This window comes from Eumetopias jubatus, unplaced genomic scaffold (genome assembly GCF_037043125.1).
Source record: "Eumetopias jubatus isolate StellerSeaLion01/CBP00866 unplaced genomic scaffold, mEumJub1_p1.0 scaffold_10, whole genome shotgun sequence".
Taxonomy (NCBI): domain Eukaryota; kingdom Metazoa; phylum Chordata; class Mammalia; order Carnivora; family Otariidae; genus Eumetopias; species Eumetopias jubatus.
Window position 1 is genome coordinate 102,020,093 of NW_028274816.1, and position 21,787 is coordinate 102,041,879.

At 46.5% G+C, this 21,787-nt stretch overlaps 1 protein-coding gene across 6 annotated transcripts in view; it reads left to right on the plus strand.

Annotated features, from left to right (window-relative positions):
- Positions 1 to 21,787, plus strand: part of LOC114201399 (signal transducer and activator of transcription 5B) — a 69,481-nt gene that overhangs the window by 41,561 nt on the left and 6,133 nt on the right. For 2 of the 6 annotated variants that reach the window (XM_088028268.1, XM_028094068.2), the window contains 15 exons: positions 1,830 to 1,966; positions 4,955 to 5,111; positions 6,556 to 6,645; positions 7,777 to 7,951; positions 10,849 to 10,979; positions 11,249 to 11,400; positions 11,864 to 12,019; positions 12,432 to 12,611; positions 13,004 to 13,091; positions 13,170 to 13,292; positions 13,864 to 13,956; positions 16,705 to 16,911; positions 17,702 to 17,796; positions 17,899 to 18,029; positions 19,749 to 19,919. In XM_088028268.1, coding sequence (XP_087884394.1) covers positions 1,839 to 1,966; positions 4,955 to 5,111; positions 6,556 to 6,645; positions 7,777 to 7,951; positions 10,849 to 10,979; positions 11,249 to 11,400; positions 11,864 to 12,019; positions 12,432 to 12,611; positions 13,004 to 13,091; positions 13,170 to 13,292; positions 13,864 to 13,956; positions 16,705 to 16,911; positions 17,702 to 17,796; positions 17,899 to 18,029; positions 19,749 to 19,919 — 2,077 coding nt within the window. In that variant the 5' untranslated portion in view covers positions 1,830 to 1,838. Of the gene's footprint in view, positions 1 to 1,829; positions 1,967 to 4,684; positions 4,877 to 4,954; positions 5,112 to 6,555; positions 6,646 to 7,776; positions 7,952 to 10,848; positions 10,980 to 11,248; positions 11,401 to 11,863; positions 12,020 to 12,431; positions 12,612 to 13,003; positions 13,092 to 13,169; positions 13,293 to 13,863; positions 13,957 to 16,704; positions 16,912 to 17,701; positions 17,797 to 17,898; positions 18,030 to 19,748; positions 19,928 to 21,787 lie in introns of those variants that run through there. The other 4 variants (XM_088028269.1, XM_028094070.2, XM_028094069.2 and 1 more) reach the window with 4 other exon arrangements.

Consider the following 21,787-nt stretch of genomic DNA (forward strand, 5'->3'; position numbering starts at 1 on the left):
CCCTGCTCGGCAGGGAGTCTGCCTCTCCCTCTGACCCTCTTCCCTCTCGTGCTCTCTATCGCTCTCATTCTCTCTCTCTCAAATAAATAAATAAATCTTTAAAAAAAAAAACCTACCTACTATTGGAATATAATGGTTCTTGTTTCTAACTCTTAGCTGGAATGTATTGTTTTTATATCAGAGAGATTTTTTTTTTAAGATTTTATTTGTAAGAGAGAGAGCACAAGCAAGGGGAGTGGCAGGCAGAGGGAGAAGCAGGTTCCCTGCTGAGCAGGGAGCCCGATGTGGGACTTGATCCCAAGACATTAGGATCATGACCTGAGCCTAAGGCAGACACTTCACTGACTGAGGCACCCAGGCATCCCAAGATCTTATATATTTGAGAGAGACAGAGCGAGCAAGAGAGAGCGAGCAAGAGAAAGCACAAACAGGGAGGGGCAGAGGGAGAAGAAGACTCCCCACTGATCAGGGAGCCTGACACTGGGCTCTATCCCAGGACCCTGGGATCATGATCTGAGCTAAAGGGAGATGCTTAACCGACTGAGCCACCCAAGGGTCCCTGTCAGACAGATTTTTAAATACTGTAATTTAATAGAAGATTGCTTCATAAATTCCTTAGCAGTAACTCAGAAGGTGAAAGTTGGGGCATTTTTCCAGATAAATCTATGCCCTTCGTGTGTAAAGCATTGCAGCTTAGGTAACTGGCAATAATAATACATAGGGTTCAATTCATGTTTTAAATATTTTCACTTTTCTTTTACTGGGTCTTTTTCAAAACGGCACGTTTATTCCATTTCTAGTCAAAATACCAAATCCAGGGTGCCTGGGTGGCTCAGATGGTTAAGCATCTGCCTTTGGCTCAGGTCATGATCCCAGGGTCCTGGGATCGAGTCCCACATTGGGCTCCCTGCTCCTTGGGAGCCTGCTTCTCTCTCTCTCTCTCTCTCTCTCTCTCCCCCCCTCTTTCTCTCATGAATAAATTAATAAAATCTTTTTTTTTCCTAAAGATTTTATCTATTTATTCGACAGATAGACAGCACAAGCAGGCAGAGTGGCAGGCAGAGGGAGAGGGAGAAGCAGGCTCTCCGCCGAGCAGGGAGCCGGACGTGGGGCTCGATCCCAGGACCCTGGGATCATGACCTGAGCCGAAGGCAGCCGCTTAACCGACTGAGCCACCCAGCCACCCCTAAATAAATAAAATCTTAAAAAAAAAAATACCAAATCTAAAACAAGTGCTTTTTTAAAAAGATTTTATTTATTTGAGAGAGAAAGAGCACAAGCAGGGGGAGCGGCAGGCAGAGGAAGAAGCAAGGGAGCCCAATGCGGGGCTTGATCCCAGGACCCTGGGATCATGACCTTAGCCACCCAGGCACCCTAAAGCAAGTGATTTTTTAAAAATTCCTGTGCTAATAATCTTACTGTTAAAATACTGCTTATTGTTACTTCAAGTTTGGAACAAAAGTAAATATGTCTGTGATATCAGAGTTATAGGCAGTTCTTCCCCTAATGCTGGCTTTGTACTTTTACTCGTAGGATTTCAGTATGTCTTACAGTCGGTGCTTCATAGACCAAGTTATATACCTTTCCGTGGCCACACCGGATGTGTACATTTTGAAACATTTTAAAGCTAAAATTCAGTTCCAGAATACTGATCTTTATTCTACCAAGAAGGGCTTAAAAGCATTAAAAGCATTTATCTCTAGGGTTTTTTTATCTTTTATTTTTATTTTTTTATCTCTAGGTTTTTTAATTGTGAATATTTATTCTAGTGGATTTAAAGGGGGATGGAAAAAAACCCCCACCCAAATCACTGATCGTTTGTTTAACAGATTGAAACCATGGCTGTGTGGATACAAGCCCAGCAACTCCAAGGTGATGCTCTTCATCAGATGCAAGCATTGTATGGTCAGCATTTCCCCATTGAGGTGCGACATTATTTATCCCAGTGGATCGAAAGCCAAGCTTGGTAAGTGAACAGTTTTTTCTATCATATTTAGTGAAGCACAAGCATATTGAAGTTTGTTTGGAAGGATAACATGATGGAGGCTTTAAAAATTGTACATTTAAAAAAATTATTATTTTTTAAAAGATTTTATCTTATTTTTTATTTATTTGACAGAGAGACAGCGAGAGAGGGAACACGAGTAGGGGGAGTGGGAGAGAGAGAAGCAGGCTTCCCGCTGAGCAGGGAGCCCGATGCAGGGCTCGATCCCAGGACCGTGGGACCATGACCAGAGCCGAAGGCAGACGCTTAACGACTGAGGCACCCAGCCTCCCTAAAGTTGTACATTTTTGAAAAATGATGTGACCCAGGTTAAAAGTTATTTAACCCTAGCTTAGATTTTAGGGAGATGGAATAATTCTTGGGATTTTTAAAATAGGATTTTTTCCCATTTTATTTTATTTTTTCCTATTTCCCTTTAATAGTAAATTCTGGCTAAAAGCATTAGATCATTGCTGCTAATAAACAACAGTTGAAAAATATGTTTTGAGTGCCTACAGAGTGTAGAATTTATATGAACAGAGTAAAGCCCTTGTTTGTCCACAAAGAATTTAGTGCTTGGTGGGGCAGCTAAGGTATGCATATGCATATCATCTAATAAAATGTATTATTAACAAAGTTAACAATGGAGACATTGGTGTTTTTAAATTTGTACATACACATAAAGACCAAAAGACAATACACCAAAATATTAACAATAATTATGTTCCTGGTGGCAGATTTAACAAGCGTGTCTTTACTTTTATTTTCCAAATTACTGTTTGGAAATATACTCAGAGGGAAAATTATTTTTAAATTCTTTCAGCGTTAGTATAATGCAGTAGATTGACAACAGAGCTTTTGAATGGACATTACTATGCACCAGGCTCAGGACCTGCTCTGCTCAGGGCCTGGGAGCATGTTGGGTGGCCAGCAGCCTGTCCTGATCTGACAGGCTCATCAGCTGCTTCAGGCCTCTGCGGGGCTGGCGGGGTGGACAGGGCAGGATCCACCCTAGCAGAGCCCAGGACCGGCGGCTGCTCTGCGACCGTCCGAGCAGGCCTGTGTACCTGTCAGTAAGGCCACCTTGCGGTAGTTGCAGTTGCGTGTTCGTAGCAGATTTCTGGTCGGAAGCTAGAGAGCACCAAAGGAAGGCAATTTTCTAGGCAATTAAAAAAAAATCTCAGCCTCGTGTAATGAAGTGAGGGAAAAAAACCAAGCTAAACATAAGCACATCAGCTGCACCTTGCTTATTAGCACTTTTCCATTTTATTTTCTGTTTTAATGATTTGGAGAGTTCAGAAAATCATCAGTAGGAAATTTCTGGTGATTTAAATTTTCATTTAGTAGATTCCCCATGTAGTTTCATACCGAACGAATGTTAAAGGACTTGTGTTGATATCAAGGAAAACCTGAATTTTATTTAGCTTGGTTTTCTTAAGAACATAAAGATTTTAATTTAAAAAGATGTTCAGATCTTCATGTTTAAGCTAAGAAAGCCTTTTTTTTTCCTTTTTAAGTAGAGAATTAAGTTTTCAAGTGCCAGAACCAGTATTTGATTTCTGTGAGTTTTGCAGAGACTGGATCTTCTCAAGAGTGTGTTCCTCAGATGAGGAGCATTAATGCCAGTGGAAACAGAGGTGCAGGGCTGCCCTTCATTCCTCCCATGCTTTTATTTAATACATACTTTATTTAGAACAGAGAGGATACATATTTAAAATTTGGCTTTCTCTACTACCTTCTCAGAGTACAGATGTGGGCATATTATTTGCTGAACTACATTATCATCAGTGTTTTGGCACGCCTGCTTGTGCCTTTGTTTGAAATTAGTTACTAACTGACTTCAGGGGTATAGAGGTGCAGCCTTTTAGCTACCACTAGATCTCTTGTTTGGCTCCAGACCCAGTCAGCAGTAATTGAATGTTATTTCAGTCTGACAGCTGTTTGGTTTCTTCAGTGAGCTGAGTTAAGCAATTTAATACTGCCCAATAGCAATTGTTGCCTAAATTGTTTGAAAAAAGAGAGTTGGCGAGGGGAGTGGGGAAGGAAGGAAGAAATAAAGAAGAGAAGGAAAAGAGGGAGGGAAACTATCCAACCCTCTGTTACCAGTGCAGTGGCTCTGAATTAATATGAAGTCCGTAGAGTGGTTTCTCTGCATCACTGGAAGAGTTAGCCTACAGGTCCCAGATCTGCAACCAGTAATTTATGTAAATACTTGCAGCCACCTTCTGTCTTAATATCTCATTTCCAGGGTTCCTTAGAAATAGCAGTAAGTGTTGTTCCACCTGTCTTTACTTAAGAAATACTCTGTGAGGGGCGCCTGGATGGCTCAGATGGTTGAGCTTCTGTCTCTGGCTCGGGTCATGATCTCAAGGTCCTGGGATCAGCCGCATCCCCCCCCCCCCACTCCCGGCTCAGCGGGGAGTCTCCTTCTCCCTCTCTCTCTGCCTCCCCCCCTGCATGTGCTCACTCTCTCTCTCTCTTAAATGAACAAATAAAATCTTTAAAAAAGAAAAAAGAAATACTCTGAAATTAGCAACACACGGAACTAGGCAAGGCTGGAAAAAACATGTAGAACATTCTTGACCTTGTGCCCCCTTTCACCCTTGAGGAGTAACTATAAATAGGAAGTTATCAGAGCCCTTGTTTCCTTCAGAGTACACGAAGCACTTTCCTTTTCCCTTCATTTCTAGAAGCAGATAGCATAAGCACCCGAGCAAGTCAGTAGAAGGAAGGAGAAACGGCAGTATATTGTAAAAAAAGGAAATATGCAGTCCACTAAGCTAATTAGTGGATTAAGGATAGATTAATGTAGGCATCTAGTCAATTTGAATTGGATGGTTTCCTAAAATTTGCAGTGAGCATTATGAAGAAATCACTTCAGCTAAAGAAAAGGTATGAATGGTTGAAGCTGCATTTATATAGGCTCATGTGCATGTATGTATACATATGTATGTAATTTTTTTCCCCTAGGGACTCAATAGATCTTGATAATCCACAGGAGAACATTAAGGCCACCCAGCTCCTGGAGGGCCTGGTGCAGGAGCTGCAGAAGAAGGCGGAGCACCAAGTCGGGGAAGATGGGTTCTTACTGAAGATCAAGCTGGGGCACTATGCCACGCAGCTCCAGGTGGGTGTGAATGGTCCAGGTCACACTTAATTCTCTTCCCTAGGAGAGACTCTTCATTTAGTACTTCCCTGGAGCTTTTCTTTCTCTGCTTCAACCCAGTGTTGTTGACTTAACCTCTTAGGTATAAAAAGTTCTTATTGTCTGCCTTTGTGATTGTAGCCTTTTATTTTTAAACTTTTTTTTTTAAACAATTTCAAGTTTGTAGGAAGGTGCAGGATTGATGCAAAGAACCCCTACATATGCCCAGATGCACCCATTGTTAATATTTGCTTTATCATATTCTGTTGCTATACACACGTTTTTGTCACTTGAGAGTAAGTTGCATACATCATGTCCCTTTGCCCCTAAGTACTTCAGTGTGCATTTTCTCTACATGGTTATAGCAGTTTTCAACTTCAGTACATGTCACATTGACAAACACTCTTAGGTAATCATATCTATATTTCCATTTGTCAGCTCACTCAATAATATCCTTTATGTCATTTTTTTTTTTCCTTCAGCCCAGGACCACATATTGCATCTGGTTGTCATGTCTCTTTAATCACCTTTAATCTGGAACTGTTTCAACTTTTGTCTTTCATTACATTGGCTTTTTTTTTTAAGATTTTATTTATTTATTATTATTAATTTTTTTAAGATTTTATTTATTTATTTGACAGAGAGAGAGACAGCAAGAGAGGGAACACAAGCAAGGGGAGTGGGAGAGGGAGAAGCAGGCTTCCAGCAGAGCAGGGAGCCCAATGTGGGGCTCGATCCCAGGACCTTGGGATCATGACCTGAGCCAAAGGCAGACGCTCAACAACTGAGCCACCCAGGCGCCCCTAAGATTTTATTTTTAAGTAAGCTCTACTACCCAGTGTGGGGCTTGAACTCAACCTGAGATCAAGAGTTGCATGCTCCACCAACTGAGTCAGCCAGGTGCCCCTGCATTGAAATTTTAAAATAATTCAGCTCATCTATTTTTAAAGATAAAATGGGTTTGTGTGATGTCTCCTCCTCATTAGATTCAGGTTACACATCCCTGATCAGAATTTTGAGTAAGTGATGTTGTATCCTTCTCAGGATATCACATCTGGAGACATATACCATCCAGGTTCCTGCATTGGTGGTAGTAATTTTGATTACTCAGTCAAGGTGGTGTCCAATTTCTCCTGATGTGGTCCTTTTGAAATTTATGTATCCTTTTTCCAGGAATGATGCCTTAGTACTTTAGGCATGTTAAGAGGCAAGAAATAAAATAATCTTACCTTCTCATTGTAATTGGGTTTCCTATGACATACTTTTCTTGCCCCCACTAGTATTAGAGCAGCAGCATTGCGTGTGATTATGCCATCATGTCTCCAGGAGTCTCCTCCATCATAATATCTTACCCCTGCTCTGAGGTAGGGTTAGGCCTTATAACATGGTGTGGGACAAAGTGATGTCTGCTGTTGGATTCTTTCAGAACACGTATGACCGCTGTCCCATGGAGCTGGTCCGCTGCATCCGACATATTCTGTACAATGAACAGAGGCTGGTGCGAGAAGCCAACAATGTGAGTGTCCCATGGTGTGGGGAGAGGAGCTGGGAAATCCTTCTCTGGACCCAGCTTGCTTTCTTTTTTTTTTTTTTAAGATTTTATTTATTTATTTATTAGAAAGACAGCGAGAGAGGGAACACAAGCAGGGGGAGTGGGAAAGGGAGAAGCAGGCCTCCTGCCAAGCAGGGAGCCCGATGCGGGGCTCAATCCCAGGACCCCGGGATCATGACCGGAGCTGAAGGCAAACACCCAACAACCGAGTCACTCAGGCGCCCCTGGACCCAGATTTCTTAAGATAATTCAGTGTGCATCTGTTGGTGTCTCTATAAACAGAGCACAAAACAGGGGCACAAACGTAATTAGAATGGTCTCTGATCTTATTGATCCATAACCTTGATGAGATTATCACCACCAAACAATGTGGACAAGTGCAAAATAATTTAACCCCAACTGAATGGTTTTTGAGTAAAGGCATGCTCATATTCAGGTGAGATTACTTAAGAAGGATTTCTGCTGAGCCCCCTTTCAGCCAAGTGTTGAGGGAATGGCTGAGACCAGGTCACTTAAATGGCTAGATCCATAAAAGACTTGTTGATGCCTCCCCTGTAACTTCATTTTGGGGTCTCCAGGATGCTGTCTGTGAGAGGTTCAGCCTCTTCCCTCAGTTACGAGAAGGTCTTGAGTGAGGCCACGGATGATGTGTGTTCACACAGCCTTCTTCCACACTGTGTCCCCAGCACCTCACATGGTCCATGGCATTGGATCGGTGAACGAATGTGGAATGAAGGGGTCATCATCTTTAGTAGGCAAATCCAGGTCACTCCTGCATGTGTTGAGTTCTAGTCTCTCCAGAGAGAGCTTAGGTGGACCCTGTTTGGGCGACTCAGGTGGAGGCCAGAGCTACAACAGAAGCTTCTACTGTGCTTTATGAAGTTGTCCTAATCCGCCAGCTCACCTGTTTCCCCTCCTTCTTTCCAACTCCACACCAATTCTGGTAAATGACTATCCTTCCGACTCAAGTTACCCATCTTACTCTAGATTTGGAGTTTGGGGTCTGTGGTATTAGCGTTCCCCGAAGCCTGAGGTTGCCTTCCATCCTCACTGCTCAGCTCACTGCTGCTTGCACTCTCCCCAATCTGTCTCCAGGGTACTTCTCCAGTTGGAAGTCTTGTTGACACCATGTCCCAGAAACACCTCCAGATCAACCAGACGTTTGAGGAGCTGCGACTGGTCACACAGGACACAGAGAACGAACTGAAGAAGCTTCAGCAGACTCAAGAGTATTTTATCATCCAATATCAGGAGAGCCTGAGGATCCAGGGTGAGGCCCCCACGGCCTGGGCAGTCAATGTGTGTCATGAGGGCTAGAAGGAAATTCAGGTCAGATTGGAAGAGAACCAGGTTTCTGTTCAGAGGCACTTTCTTTTCTCTGGAGTAGCAGGAATTTGCACTACCTTTGGGGCAGGGAGGAGGAGGCTTAGGAAGGGGAGAGGTCACAAGCTTGCCTTTGGGAAATGTGGGTCTCACTCAGGTTCCCCACACCCAGGAAGCTCCTGGTCTGTTGGGGACGACATTTCCTCCTGTGGGAAGAAGCTCATGGTCTAGGAAAAAACACTTTTGTATGTAATTGGTGTTTCATAAATGCTGCTTTACTGAAATGTTAAATTCTCTATGCAGGCAAAGTATAAGGGCCAAGGGCTGTGTTTGTGATGACAGATGTTTAATGTTTCTTGTGTGGTTATTCAGAGCGGTTGTCCTGGCACAGTGCATGCTCATGTACCTCCCTTAGCCCTTATGGACAAAGCCCCCCTTCCTTGTGTAAATCCTGCAAGGTACTTGGGTACTGAAAACTTCAGCGTGAGGTTATGGAGCCCCACCGGTGCCCTGTTTTGACCTTGTAAGAATTTGACAGGGTGACTTTCTCCCTGCCAGCATGCCCAGCTGAGAATCTCAGAAAAGCCTCTGCTTGATCAGCCGGCTACGCAGACACATACTCACCTGTACACAAGTGCTCCTCTAACACCGTGCGGGCTCAGTCTCCTGGCTGTGCGGATATTACTTACTAATAACTCCAGCTTCCTCACTACAATATAAATTCGTTGAGAAGGGATTGGGCCTTCTGTCGCTGTACCCTGACGCTGGCACATTGCCAGAATCATAGTAGGTGCTGAGTAAATGTTGGTGGGATGATTCTAGCATGTCTTCCTCTGAATCCATCTTGGACTGACCCCAGAGAAAGGGTGGCCCTCTTCCTAGATTAGGGAACAGGAGAATTTAGGCTGTTAGTTCTTTTTTTTTTTTTTTTAACATTTTATTTATTTGAGAGCGAGAGAGAATGAGGCAGGGGAGGAGCAGAGGGAGAGGGAAAAGCAGACTCCCCACTGAGCACAGAGCCTGACCCGAGGCTCGATCCCAGGACCCAGAGATCAGGACCTGAGCAGAAGTCGCACGCTCTCCTCCGGGCTGTCGGTTCTGCCCCAAGCCTTTGATGGCCGATAGTACTTCCAGTCCTATTCTTGGGTTTTCTGTTTCCGATTTTTGGGTTTGGGTTAGATTCTGCTTTGGGTTTATACCCATCATGCAACGTCAGTTCAGCCTCACTTATCAAGTTCACTCATCGGAAACACAGACTATTGTTCTGTTTGTGCAAGAGAAGGCTCAGCCCCCTCCATGGAGCAGAGAATTGCCCCACACCTCTTGACCTCCCTCCCAGAAGCTTCTGCAAAGTGGCAGGAGAGACCTAAGTGGGTCACTCACATAGGGAGGTTGGGCCCAGGTGGAGGGATCACCGGCACCCCCCTGTGGGTGGCAGGATTTCTGAGGTGGCCTCAGGACTACTCTGCTGTGTGCCACGGCTGGACGGTAGTCTTCTCTCTCAGTCCCCGGCCGTGAGATCAGAACCTTGTATTTCCAGTTCTCTTCTAGTGCTGGGCTTGCCCTGGCTGTCAGGAGTTGCTTTAGTCTGTCCCAGCTTGTGTGTCCATGAGGCAGGGCCTCGGTCGGTGTGACATGGCCCTCGACCACAACAGGCTGATGCTCACATCTCCTTGTCTGAGCCCAGGTGAGGACACTGGGATGTTCAGCAAGGTGATGGGCAGGCCGTCCTAATCCCAGCACGGAGGACAGCGGTTACCTTTGGAGGCAGGGATGGGTTTGCAAGCAGGGAAGGATGTACGGGTGGCCTTCACTGTGGCTTCTTTAGCTGGGTTACTGATAACACAGGCGTTCCTTGCATCACTCTTTCTACCTTCCCTGGGTCTGAAGTATTTCATAATAGATTTTTTGTAGAAGGGTAAGGAGGCCTCCCTGACTCCCTATTCCTGCCATGGATGAGAGTCCCAGCGCGAGTGTGGCGAGAAGCTGCCTCCCTCTCCCCCGCCTTCTCCGTCTGTCCCTGTCTGTCCCTGTCTGTCCCTTGTCTGTGCCTCTCTGTCTCCTTCCGGTCGGTCAGCCGAGCTCACGGTCACCCGACCTGGACAAACCAACACGTTAGGCCCCCGCCAGCACCTAGAGAAACCCCTTGTTGCAGAGAAGAGGCTGCTGGGCTCCGGGGGCGGGACAGAGCCTGCGGGGCGGGGGCTCCCCTGAGGAGGCCCTGCCATGTGGGGTGGGACTGAGCAGCTGCTGGTCTCTGTCACCCTTTAACCCGCCCCGGAAGCCACTCCCCAGGAAGGACTAACTCTCACCTAGAGCGCCCGCGTGCCGGGAGGTTCCTTGAGCCCTTTGTGGATCATCACTTCCTTACTCCTCAGCGACCCACTGAGGCAGGGGCCGAGATTCTCCCCTTCTGCACATGGGCAGACTGAGGCCCCGAAGAGTGAAATGATTTGCCCGAGTTCCCCCAGTTAGTAAACGGTGAGGGCCCACACGGAACCAGGCAGCGAGGCTCCGCGCTGGACCCCCGTGTGGCGTGGGGAGGTCTGGGCGGGCAGCTGTGCGGACTAAGGTGGGAGGGGAGGCCTCCGGGCAGCATCCTCCTCAGCTGTGCCCTCAGGCTTCCGTCTGCACACTCCCTGAAGGGGAGATCAAAGTCGAGAGGCCAGGGCCAGAGCCCGCTCACGTCTGGCACCCTTGGCTGCTAGAACCCCAAGTTGCCGTTGGTCAGGTGTTGGGCAGCCCCTTGAGGGTCTTGCCTCCCAAAGAGGTGTGTGTGTTCCACTGGGCTTCCTGCAGGGAGCTGGGGGATGATGATCACGGGTGTCCCGTCCCCCCCTCTAGCTCAGTTTGGCGGGCTGGCCCAGCTGAGTCCCCAGGAGCGGCTGAGCCGGGAGACGGCCCTGCAGCAGAAGCAGGTGTCCCTGGAGGCCTGGCTGCAGCGCGAGGCCCAGACACTGCAGCAGTACCGCGTGGTAAGGGGCATCTGCGTCCTCCCCTCCCACGCTCAGAGGCCCACATCCCGAGCCGTCCGGGGTGCCCGAGAGAGGGCTAGGGCCAGGGAGAGAGCGGGCCCCAGGAGAGCTGGAGGCCAGATCCCTCTTTCCTGTGGGGGGCACGTGAGGCAGTGCAGGTTTGGGAGAGGGGAGGGCCTGTGCCCGGGGCCTGGTCCCCAGCCCTGCCTCCCGAGTGAGGGCTGTTCTCTGGGAGCCCAGAAGGGCCTGCTCTCCCCGCCTGCCTTCAGGAGCTGGCCGAGAAGCACCAGAAGACCCTGCAGCTGCTGCGGAAGCAGCAGACCATCATTCTGGACGACGAGCTGATCCAGTGGAAGCGGCGGCAGCAGCTGGCCGGGAACGGAGGGCCCCCCGAGGGCAGCCTGGACGTGCTGCAGTCCTGGTAATGGTGTATGGGGGGCGGCCTGCGGGGGCAGGAGCGCCACCACCAGCTGCTCCTGCCGCCGCCCGCGTTTCCCCGAGCAACTGGCTCGCGCTGGCCCGTAGCGAGGCTTCCTTCACCGGGGCTTCTGGCTCCTGAGGCTGACCTGGGGGCCCCCATCGTGTGCCACCTGCCCAGGAAGGGAATCCCTGTGCTGGGGAGGGGGGCAGGGCTGGGTGTGCAGAGTGACCCTCAGGCGGAGTGGAGCCGGGTCAGGGGTGCTGCCCCGCGCCCCCGTGTTCCTGCCAGGCGGGGTGCTCTGCTCTGCTCCGTGGGCAGGAGCGGCGGCTCAGGTGCAGAGCCTTCCAGGGTGAGGGTGGAGCTGGGTCTTGGGGCGTTCTCCCCAGACTGGAGCCCCTCGGCCTCGAGCCTGGGGGACGGGGTGACGCCGTTGTCCTCCCCGTGGCCTGGGCCTCCCGTGCAGGTGTGAGAAGTTGGCCGAGATCATCTGGCAGAACCGGCAGCAGATCCGCAGGGCTGAGCACCTCTGTCAGCAGCTGCCCATCCCCGGCCCAGTGGAAGAGATGCTGGCTGAGGTCAATGCCACCATCACAGACATCATCTCAGCCCTGGTGACCAGGTGACTGCTGCCTCCGGCCACGCCCGGCCCCCGGGTGGTTGCACGGGGGAGGCAGGGGTGCTTTGCCCACCGGGGTTGCTGCGGGCGGGTGTGGGGTCTCTCGTTGGAGTCCTTGTCTCCTTTGTCTCGGGCCCCCATCCCCCTCTGTCCTCAGTGGCAACGGCTGCTTGGTGTTGACCTTGCCCAGTGCGTGTTGTGGGCGCTCCGCGGACTGCCCTTGTCCCCCCGCAGCCTGTCCAGTCATGTCACTGCCTCCCCTCCCACCACCTCCTCTGACTCTCGGGGGCCTCCCTGGGCACAGGAGCTGTGCCGTGCGCCCTTCCTTTGCCTCCTGAGCCCCGGTGGCCTCCCCACGTGGGAGGGGAGGCCTGAGCCGGCGCCATGTGTGGTCTGGTCACTTGTGTCCCCGCAGCACCTTCATCATTGAGAAGCAGCCCCCTCAGGTCCTGAAGACCCAGACCAAGTTTGCAGCGACGGTGCGCCTGCTGGTGGGTGGGAAGCTGAACGTGCACATGAACCCCCCCCAGGTGAAGGCCACCATCATCAGCGAGCAGCAGGCCAAGTCGCTGCTCAAGAACGAGAACACCCGCAAGTACGTGGGCCCCTGTCCCTCATGTCTGCCTCTTTCTTCCAGTCCTTAGAACAGGATCAAAATGCTCCAGCCTCCTATGCAGCACTCTGGATGCTGCTATTCATTGTAGGAGCCCCGTTAGACCTTCTGGCCTCTTCTGGATCTCAGAGAAAGAATGTGAGGCCTTCTGTGGAAAAAGTACATGATTTCGTCCATTTAGTAGGAACACATCCAAGAAAATTTCTTTTATTTAATGTATGTGTATATCCTGTATATTTTACGCAGCTAACATTTCCTCTAAATGGCATCCATTTTTACAACCTTCCTTATTGGGTCCCCCCTGATATATTTTCTGCCCCACATTTACTGAGACACCGCGTGGGTCTAGGGTCGAGTCTCTCTCTGCTCTGCAGTGACTACAGTGGCGAAATCCTGAACAACTGCTGTGTGATGGAGTATCACCAGGCCACCTGCACCCTCAGCGCGCACTTCCGGAACATGGTGAGGATGGGAGAAGAAAAGAACGAATCTTCCCTCGTTGTTTGAGGGGTCTAACCCCTTAATTTGTCTCCTTTGCAGTCCCTGAAACGAATTAAGAGGTCAGACCGTCGTGGAGCAGAGTCAGTGACAGAAGAAAAATTTACAATCCTATTTGAATCACAGTTCAGTGTTGGTGGAAATGAGCTGGTTTTTCAAGTCAAGGTAAAGCCCTCCCTCAGCTGTGGGATGTGTGTGTGTGTGTGTGTGTGTGTGTGTGTGTGTGTGTGTGCATGCGCACACTTTGTATCACAAAAGAATTGATCACATAGTGTCTCAATTGTCAGTGGACGGAAAGTGGGAGACCTCATCCTTAAAACTATGTGTCTTAGATTCTCTTAAGATCTTTAATAACAAGCAGTAGCAAATTGAAATAGCTGGAGATACAGGTAGGAACGAATCAAGGAAACATCACTCTGGATGAATTGAATAACAGTTGTACTAAGTTTAAGACATTTGTTACTTGCTATTTTTTCCTAGAAATATCTCCATACTCTTTCTCTTTTCTCTCTTGTTCTCCATTTGAGAAACTTACTACATCCTTCAGAAATATCTAAGCAACATCTCTTAAAATATCTAAAATTTCTAAGATTGCACCACTGTGAAGAGTCCCATGATTCCTGGAGCCATTCAGATTTTACTGAAACTTGAAGAGAAAATGAGTGTGTTGTGATAAAAAGAGCAAGAGAGGAACGTGTCACTTTTGGCGCTCAGCCCTTCTCTTTTCTCTTTCTAGACCCTGTCCCTCCCGGTGGTGGTGATCGTCCATGGTAGCCAGGACAACAATGCGACGGCCACCGTTCTCTGGGACAATGCTTTTGCAGAGCCTGTGAGTGGACTCCCTGGGCCTGTGGGTCTCAAGATTCTGATGCTCGTGTCATGAATCTCTTTCATGTGTTCTCCCCCAGAAAAGCATAGAAAAGTGTACTTTTTGGGAGGCAGAGTAGAGAGCATGTGGAGAATGGAAAGAGCGTGGGCTTGGAGTCCAGCCAAGGGTTAAACTCACACCCTGCCATTTCCTCAACATTGTGACCACGGGAACTTCACTTTCTCTCTTTGAGCCTAAGTTTCCCTAAGTGTCTACACCACAGAGATAATAGTCCTCCTTAGCGCTGTTAGAAAGATGAAATTAGGTAACATTCAGGGACACCTGGCTGGCACAGTCGGTAGAGCATGCAAGTCTTGATCTCGGGATCATAAATTCAGGTCCCATTTTGGGCGTAGAATTTACTTAAAAAAATAATAAATGAGGGCGCCTGGGTGGCTCAGTCGTTAAGCGTCTGTCTTCGGCTCAGGTCATGATCCCAGGGTCCTGGGATCGAGCCCCACATCAGGCTTCCTGCTCCGTGGGAAGCCTGCTTCTCCCTCTCCCACTCCCCCTGCTTGTGTTCCCTCTCTCGCTGTGTCTCTCTCTGTCAAATAAATAAATAAAATCTTTAAAAAAAATAATAAATGAAATTAGGTAACATATAAAATACCAAATGCTTGTCACCTGGTCAATACTTAGTGAATATTCTTTTGAATCCTTGGGTCAGACCGTGAATGGAATTTGGAACTCCAGAAGGTAGACCTCTCATGACGTTGCTTATAGTTTAGCAGTTGCTTCCTGCTGTCTTCCTTCCAATAATCGAGGGTGCCATTTAATGTCTTATCCATATTTTAGGTTCTGTGATTCATGCCAACTCTCACGAAGAATGAGATGCTTTGTCTTAGGGAATGAATATGATTTTGTGGATTTATGCATCAAATACTATCTGAATACCACTAGTGTGCACTTGATGAGCATTTTCAAAACATTTCATCAGGAAGAGTTCTAGGTATTACACATTTCCAGGAGCGAGTACTCCATGAAAGCCTGATAAAAGGTTGTGGTTGATATTCAGGGTGTAAAAGTATGTCCTCTCACATGACTCTAATGTTAAGAGTCTCACTGAGTTCTCTCAACAGTCCTCTTTACAGAACAATATTTTTGCTGCAAAGGTGAGATTTATAGCACAAATTCTCCCATGCCCATTCTACAGAGCCTGAGTTTGAGGCTTCTCTTAAAACTGTCTGCCTGCAGCATGCCCTGATAAGCCTCCTGGATAGGATTGCCACCTCTCCTCTCATTCCCCTCCCTCCCTGTCTGCCGAGCTCATTCCTCATGTCACGTTGGCAGCTCTTGCAACATGTCGTTGCTAAATAAATTGCCTAAATTTAGGCAATGCCTAAATAAATAAGCATTTTTAGCATTTTCAGTTGTGTTCATGACTAGTGTACATCTTACTGCTCTTTTAAAATAAGTACTTGTGGGGATTTATTCTACAGATATATTTCCATAAGTGTCAAATGACATGAGTACGTTGCAGCATTGTTTGTAATAACTAAAGATCACTAGGCTGATACACAGATGTCTGTCTGTGGGGGCCTGGCTAACTATAGTATTGTTCTTCCATATTGTGGAATATTTAGCAGCCACAAAAGAACATGTGTTTATGTGCTGATGTAAGGTCTTGCAGATATTAAGTGAAAAAAGGGAGAGGTAGGACATGTGGGTTTTATGCTACCATACATATATATATATATCATGACCTGAGCCAAAAATCAAGAGTCAGGTGCTTAACCGAGAGAGCCACCCAGGTGCCCCTATTTATATTTTTAAACAGGAAAAGTTATATATATTTCCTGGCATGCATAGATATCTTTGGAGGCATACACAGTAAACTAGATTATATGCTCAGGGCAGAGGAACCGGGCTGCTGGGACGAAGGGTTAAGAAAGCAACTTCATAGGGCGCCTGCATGGCTCAGTCGTTAAGAATCTGCCTTAGACTCAGGTCATGATCCCAGGGTCCTGGGATCGAGCCCCACATCTGGCTCCCTGCTCAGCGGGGAGTCTGCTTCTCTTTTTCCCTCTGCTGCTGCTCTCTCTCAAAATCTTAAAAGAAAAGACACTTCACTATATACGCTTCCGTGCTTTTAAATTTTATATTATGTGAAGCAATTACCTATTCCAAAAATAATTTTTGTAATAATGAAAAAATAGAATGAAGTACCGTGACTGAATGGGATGAAAAGCAGTTTATTAAAAATTCATATTGTAACCTGTTTCTCAATAACAAGTGGTCCAATTCAGTTTCCATTCTTCCACATGAGATTTTTTTCACATTGAGCTGGAGTTCAAGGATCACACTTATTGCACACACATGCATGAGTGCATACACAATTCTCTCTGCCTGCAGCTAGAGACTCAGTCTTTCAGATTCTCATTCCCCTGAGCTTACGGTGTAAGAGCCAGACCTTGGTCACGTTTTGTTTCTATGGCTCTTAGAATGTAGGATTAGACTGGAGGTTCAGCAGTTCATTTACAGAACACCATCGATAGCGCGAGGGTACCTTCTAAGTTGTGTGTGAAGAAGGTAAAATGGAACCTTTTCAATCTCAGAGCTGCCTATGTCAAAAAAGTTAAAATTTATCTTCAGGCTCAGCAAGACAAATGTTTGTAACTGCATTGAGCCATCAGTGTTTTCATTTTGTGGGTTGAGTGAATAAATCATGCAACTGTTTTCTCATAAGATTCTGGCTTCTCTCCGTCTCAGGGCAGGGTGCCCTTCGCCGTGCCTGACAAAGTGCTGTGGCCGCAGCTGTGTGAGGCGCTCAACATGAAATTCAAGGCCGAAGTGCAGAGCAACCGGGGCCTGACCAAGGAGAACCTCGTGTTCTTGGCTCAGAAGCTGTTCAACAACAGCAGTGGCCACCTTGAAGACTATAATGGCATGTCCGTGTCCTGGTCCCAGTTCAACAGGGTGAGGGACCCACCACCAGCTGCCCTTAGCTCAGTCCCTCCAAACGGGATGCCTTCCAGAGACTTCCTGCCCTGGGCGTTTGTTCTTCATGACTCTAATAAAATGTGCCCAAAGTAATAGAAAGCTCTTGAATAGATGGATAGGCACATACTTCTTATGTAGAAAATTAGGTCTTTGAATATTTAAGTGAACTGGGCTTTTTGTGCAACTAGTGCATTTTTTTTTCCTTTATAAAGGAAACAGAGCAAAGCAAATGATAACCTATCTCACAAGAAGTAAAGCTTTTGTGATCAGAAGTCCATGGCTCTTTCCCATGGACTCTCTGATGCTCCCTGCTGTGTAATTCTGCAAGGCCAGGCTACCATGGGACCCTCAGCCCACAAAAGGGAATGCTGATGGAGGAAACCTCTCCTCCAGCATCGGGTAATTGAGATGTCACCCCGTCACATCTTTGACTTTAAGCCCAACTTTGTTTCTTTGCGTACACCTCCATCCCCAGGTGTTTTAAATGCCCTAGTTCAAAAACAGCAAAGAACGAGTCAGCCCAGATCGAGGTGAATGTGTTTGTAGCAGGGGCCGCTGGGTATTGGCAATTGCTCTGTTGTATTTTTCCCCTCTTCTCTCTTCCTCTGGACCATTTGGTAAAACTCGGACAAACATGTATATTTGTATGATTCTGACAGTGTAGATGTTTGTTTTCCATTTAATTTTTTTCAGTTTAAGTATATGCAGGCAATATTCTAGGTGTTACTCTGGGCCTTCTTGTGTTCACTGTTCTATCTCCAACCAGGAGAATTTACCAGGACGAAATTACACGTTCTGGCAGTGGTTCGATGGTGTGATGGAAGTGTTAAAAAAACATCTCAAGCCTCATTGGAATGATGGGTGAGAATTGTCATTTCCTAAGTCAGCAATAGAGTATGAAGCTCTTTTTTCCGCTGTTAAGACATCACATCTGTTTCTCCTCCTTTGGCCTTTTTGATCCAGGGCTATTTTGGGTTTCGTGAACAAGCAACAGGCCCATGACCTACTCATTAACAAGCCTGATGGGACCTTCCTGCTGAGATTCAGCGACTCTGAAATTGGCGGCATCACCATTGCTTGGAAGTTTGATTCTCGTAAGTTCCCTCCCTTTTTAGAACATATTTTGGGGTGCCTGGGTGGTTCAGATGGTTAAGCGTTTGCCTTTGGCTCAGGTCATGATCTCTGGGTCCTGGGATCGAGCTCTGCATCAGGCTCCTGGCTCAGCGGGGAGTCTGCTTCCTCTCCCTCTGCGCACCCCCTCCCTGTCTCAAATGAATAAATAAAAAATCTTTAAAATATGTATATATATTGGTTATAGTTAGCTGCTTTTGTTGTAAAATTGCTTCAACAAATGATTTATTGAGCACTTATGGGGTCAGTTCTGATGAAGCGCACACAAATGGATCACCATGATGCAGCTGGGGCTGATAAGGCAGCCTGTGTAAAATCATATCATGGGAAACACAGTCACTAATTCTGAGAAACAAACATGTGTAACCCTGAAGTGGCTATCATACAGCATTCTGTCCACAATCTCAGCTGCTTCCCTTTTGAAGTGTCCACCTTCTTATTACTGAACTGTGAGCTTATTTCAGTGAAGAGTTACTTGGATGAGTTGGGGGTCATTAGACTGGAAGTAATAATGCTATTTTAATTATTCCTTTATCCTAATCAACGTAAAGGCATGGCCACTGATTATTTCCACCCAAGAACAGTTCTTTCCTCTGATCCTCACAATAAGATAAGAGTAGCTTGCTAGTTTTTTTTGCAACTTAAAGATACTAACAGCTTTTTATAGCTCTCACGCATCCTCTGTGTGACATGGACGTGCTTCCTGGCTCTCTCATATACTTTTGTACAGGGATCAAGGATTGGGGTCAATAGAACTATTTCTTCTACAGAGGGACTAAAAACCATTTGAACTTGAAACTACCTGAGATCATTGGATCTCTAGGGAAGTGCTATATGCATTACCTGCTTATCTCCCCATGGCTTTTATAAACGACTTGAGCTACATCTGTGGTAATTTGGTCATTTTTTTTTTTTAAGATTTATTCACATATTGGGGTGCCTGGGTGGCTCAGTTGGTTAAGCGACTGCCTTTGGCTCAGGTCATAATCCTGGAGTCCTGGGATCGAGTTCTGCATTGGGCTTCCTGCTCAGCGGGGAGTCTGCTTCTCCCTCTGACCCTCCCCCACTCTCATGTGTGCTCTCTCTCTCAAATAAATAAAATCTTTTAAAAAAAAAGATTCACATATTTAAGAGAGAGTGGAGAGGAGTAGGGGCAGAGGGAGAGGGAGAGAGAACCCCAAGCAGACTCCCGGCTGAGCGTGGAGCCCAAGCCCTGAGACTGTGGACAGAATGCTGTATGACAGCCCCAATGTGGGGCTCCATCCCATGACCCTGAGATCACAACATGAGCCGGCAATCAAAGTCAGATGCTTAACCGTTAAGACTGAGCCACCCAGGTGACCTGCAACCTGTGGTTACTTTCTTTGTTTATTTATTTATTTATTTATTTAGTATTAATTTTATTTTTAAGTTTTTATTTACCTTGACAGAGAGAGAGCCCAAGCAGGGGGGAACGGTAGGCAGAGGGAGAAGGATGTGGGGCTCAATCCCAGGACCCCAGGATCACGACCCGAGCTGAAGACAGTTGCTTAACCAACTGAGCCACCCAGGTGCCCCAACCTGTGGTTATTTTTAAATGGAGATCTTTATTGGGAGAGCTTTGATTTGTAGTATATTTGGGTTTTAAGATTTCCTGTTTAGAAATCGTGCTTAGAATATGATTATTCTGTTTATTGTTCTAGAGGAAAGAATGTTTTGGAACCTGATGCCTTTTACCACCAGAGATTTCTCCATCCGATCCCTGGCCGATCGCTTGGGGGACCTGAATTACCTTATCTACGTGTTTCCTGATCGGCCAAAAGATGAAGTGTACTCCAAATATTACACACCAGTTCCATGCGAGCCTGCCACTGGTAACAATGTTCGCATTCTGATTTGGTTTTGTTGTGATTTTAGTTTTCTTTTAGTTTTGTGTGTGTATGTGTGTCTTTCTGTCTTGCATGAAAACCTACACAATTAGTATTTAGTATTGTTGTGTGAGCATTTTTCAGGGGAGTTGTAAATCCCGGACTGTATTCTTCAGTCATATCTGCTGCTAACCCCAAATATCAAATTGAAGGGAATGAATTGCTTTTATTATTTTTTTTTTAAATTGTTTTTAAAACAAGCTTAGATCAAACAAAATTAGAAAGATAAAATTTGGGGCGCCTGGGTGGCTCAGTTTGTTAAGCGTCTGCCTTCGGCTCAGGTCATGATCTCAGGGTCGTGGGATTGAGCCCCATGTTGGGCTCCCTGCTCAGCGGGGAATCTGTTTCCCCTCTCCTTCTGCTGTTCCCCTGCTTGCTCTCTCTCTCTCTCTCTCTCTCTCTCTCTCAAATAAATAAATAAAATATTTTTTAAAAAAGATAAAATTTGTTTTTCAAAACAGATGGTTTTATTGTTTTCTGATCATAAAAGTATTCTGTATTAATTGTAAAATTTCCAGAAAAGTATGGAAAAGAAAACAGATATCACATAACATCTCTCATCTATATATTAACCACTGTAAAAAATTCGGTGACTATTGTTCCCATCTGTGTAGGTATGTATCCTTCATTCAGTCAGTCACCAGATGCTTGTTAGTACTTCCTGTGTGGAGGTTACAGTCTAGTAGTGGAAGGAGGACAACAAACAAATAGATTTATTTAGTGATGGATGCTATGAAGACAAGAAAGCATGGAAAAGAGATAGAGATAGGACAGGGAGGATAGGGGTGGCATTTCCATAGAGTGGTCAGACAAGGTCTCTCCGAGGAGGTGCTGTCAGCACAGAGCTGAAGGAAGTAAGGAGGCTAGCCACACACAGATCTAGACATGGGCGCCTGGGTGGCTCAGTCGTTGGGTGTCTGCCTTCAGCTCAGGTCATGATCCCAGGGTCCTGGGATCGAGTCCCCAGTCGGGCTCCTTGCTCAGCGGGAAGCCTGCTTCTCCCTCTCCATCTGCCTGTCACTCTGCCTACTTGTGCTCTCTCTTCTGTCAAATAAATAAATAAAATCTTTAAAAAAAAAAAGATCTAGACAAAAAACCTTCTAGGTTGAGAGAAGTTTAAAAACCCTGAGGTAGGAGTGAGGTTGGTGTGTTTGAAAGACTCCATGAGGGCCCAGGAGGCTAGAGCTGAATGAGCTGGAAAGAAGGTGTAGGAGGTGATGGCAGAGCAATAGGGAGGCCAGATCGTGTCAGGCTTGGAGTCCAGTAAATGTTTTGGGTCACAGCATATATCATCTTTTGTGATCTGATTTTCTTTCCCCACTTAAAAATGTACCATGGGCAGAGTTGCAGGTCTGTAAATATAATCTTGCAACATCACTTTACTGATTGCATAGAATTCCATTGTATGGTGATTTGATGTCAGTTATTTGAGAGACTTAAAATTTAGGTTATTCACAGTTTTCTGTTGTGAAATAATATCAAGATAACCTGGGGCACCTGGTTGGCTCATTCATTAGAGCCTGCAACTCTTGATCTCAAGATCGTGAGTTCAAGCCCCACGTTGGGGGTAGCTTACTAAATACATACATACGTACATACATACATAAACTAACTGAGATAACCTGGTGCATGCATCCTGTTCAACTATTTCCCTAGGATAAACTCCTAAAGTAGTATTTGTGTCAGAGGGTATATATACCTTTTAAGCTTCTTGACACACATTTACAGAATCGTAATCTGTCCTCACTCCCACAGATGTCTGTTGGAATACCTGCTCCTCCACCCCCTGCCAATCATAGATTCTGCTCACTGAT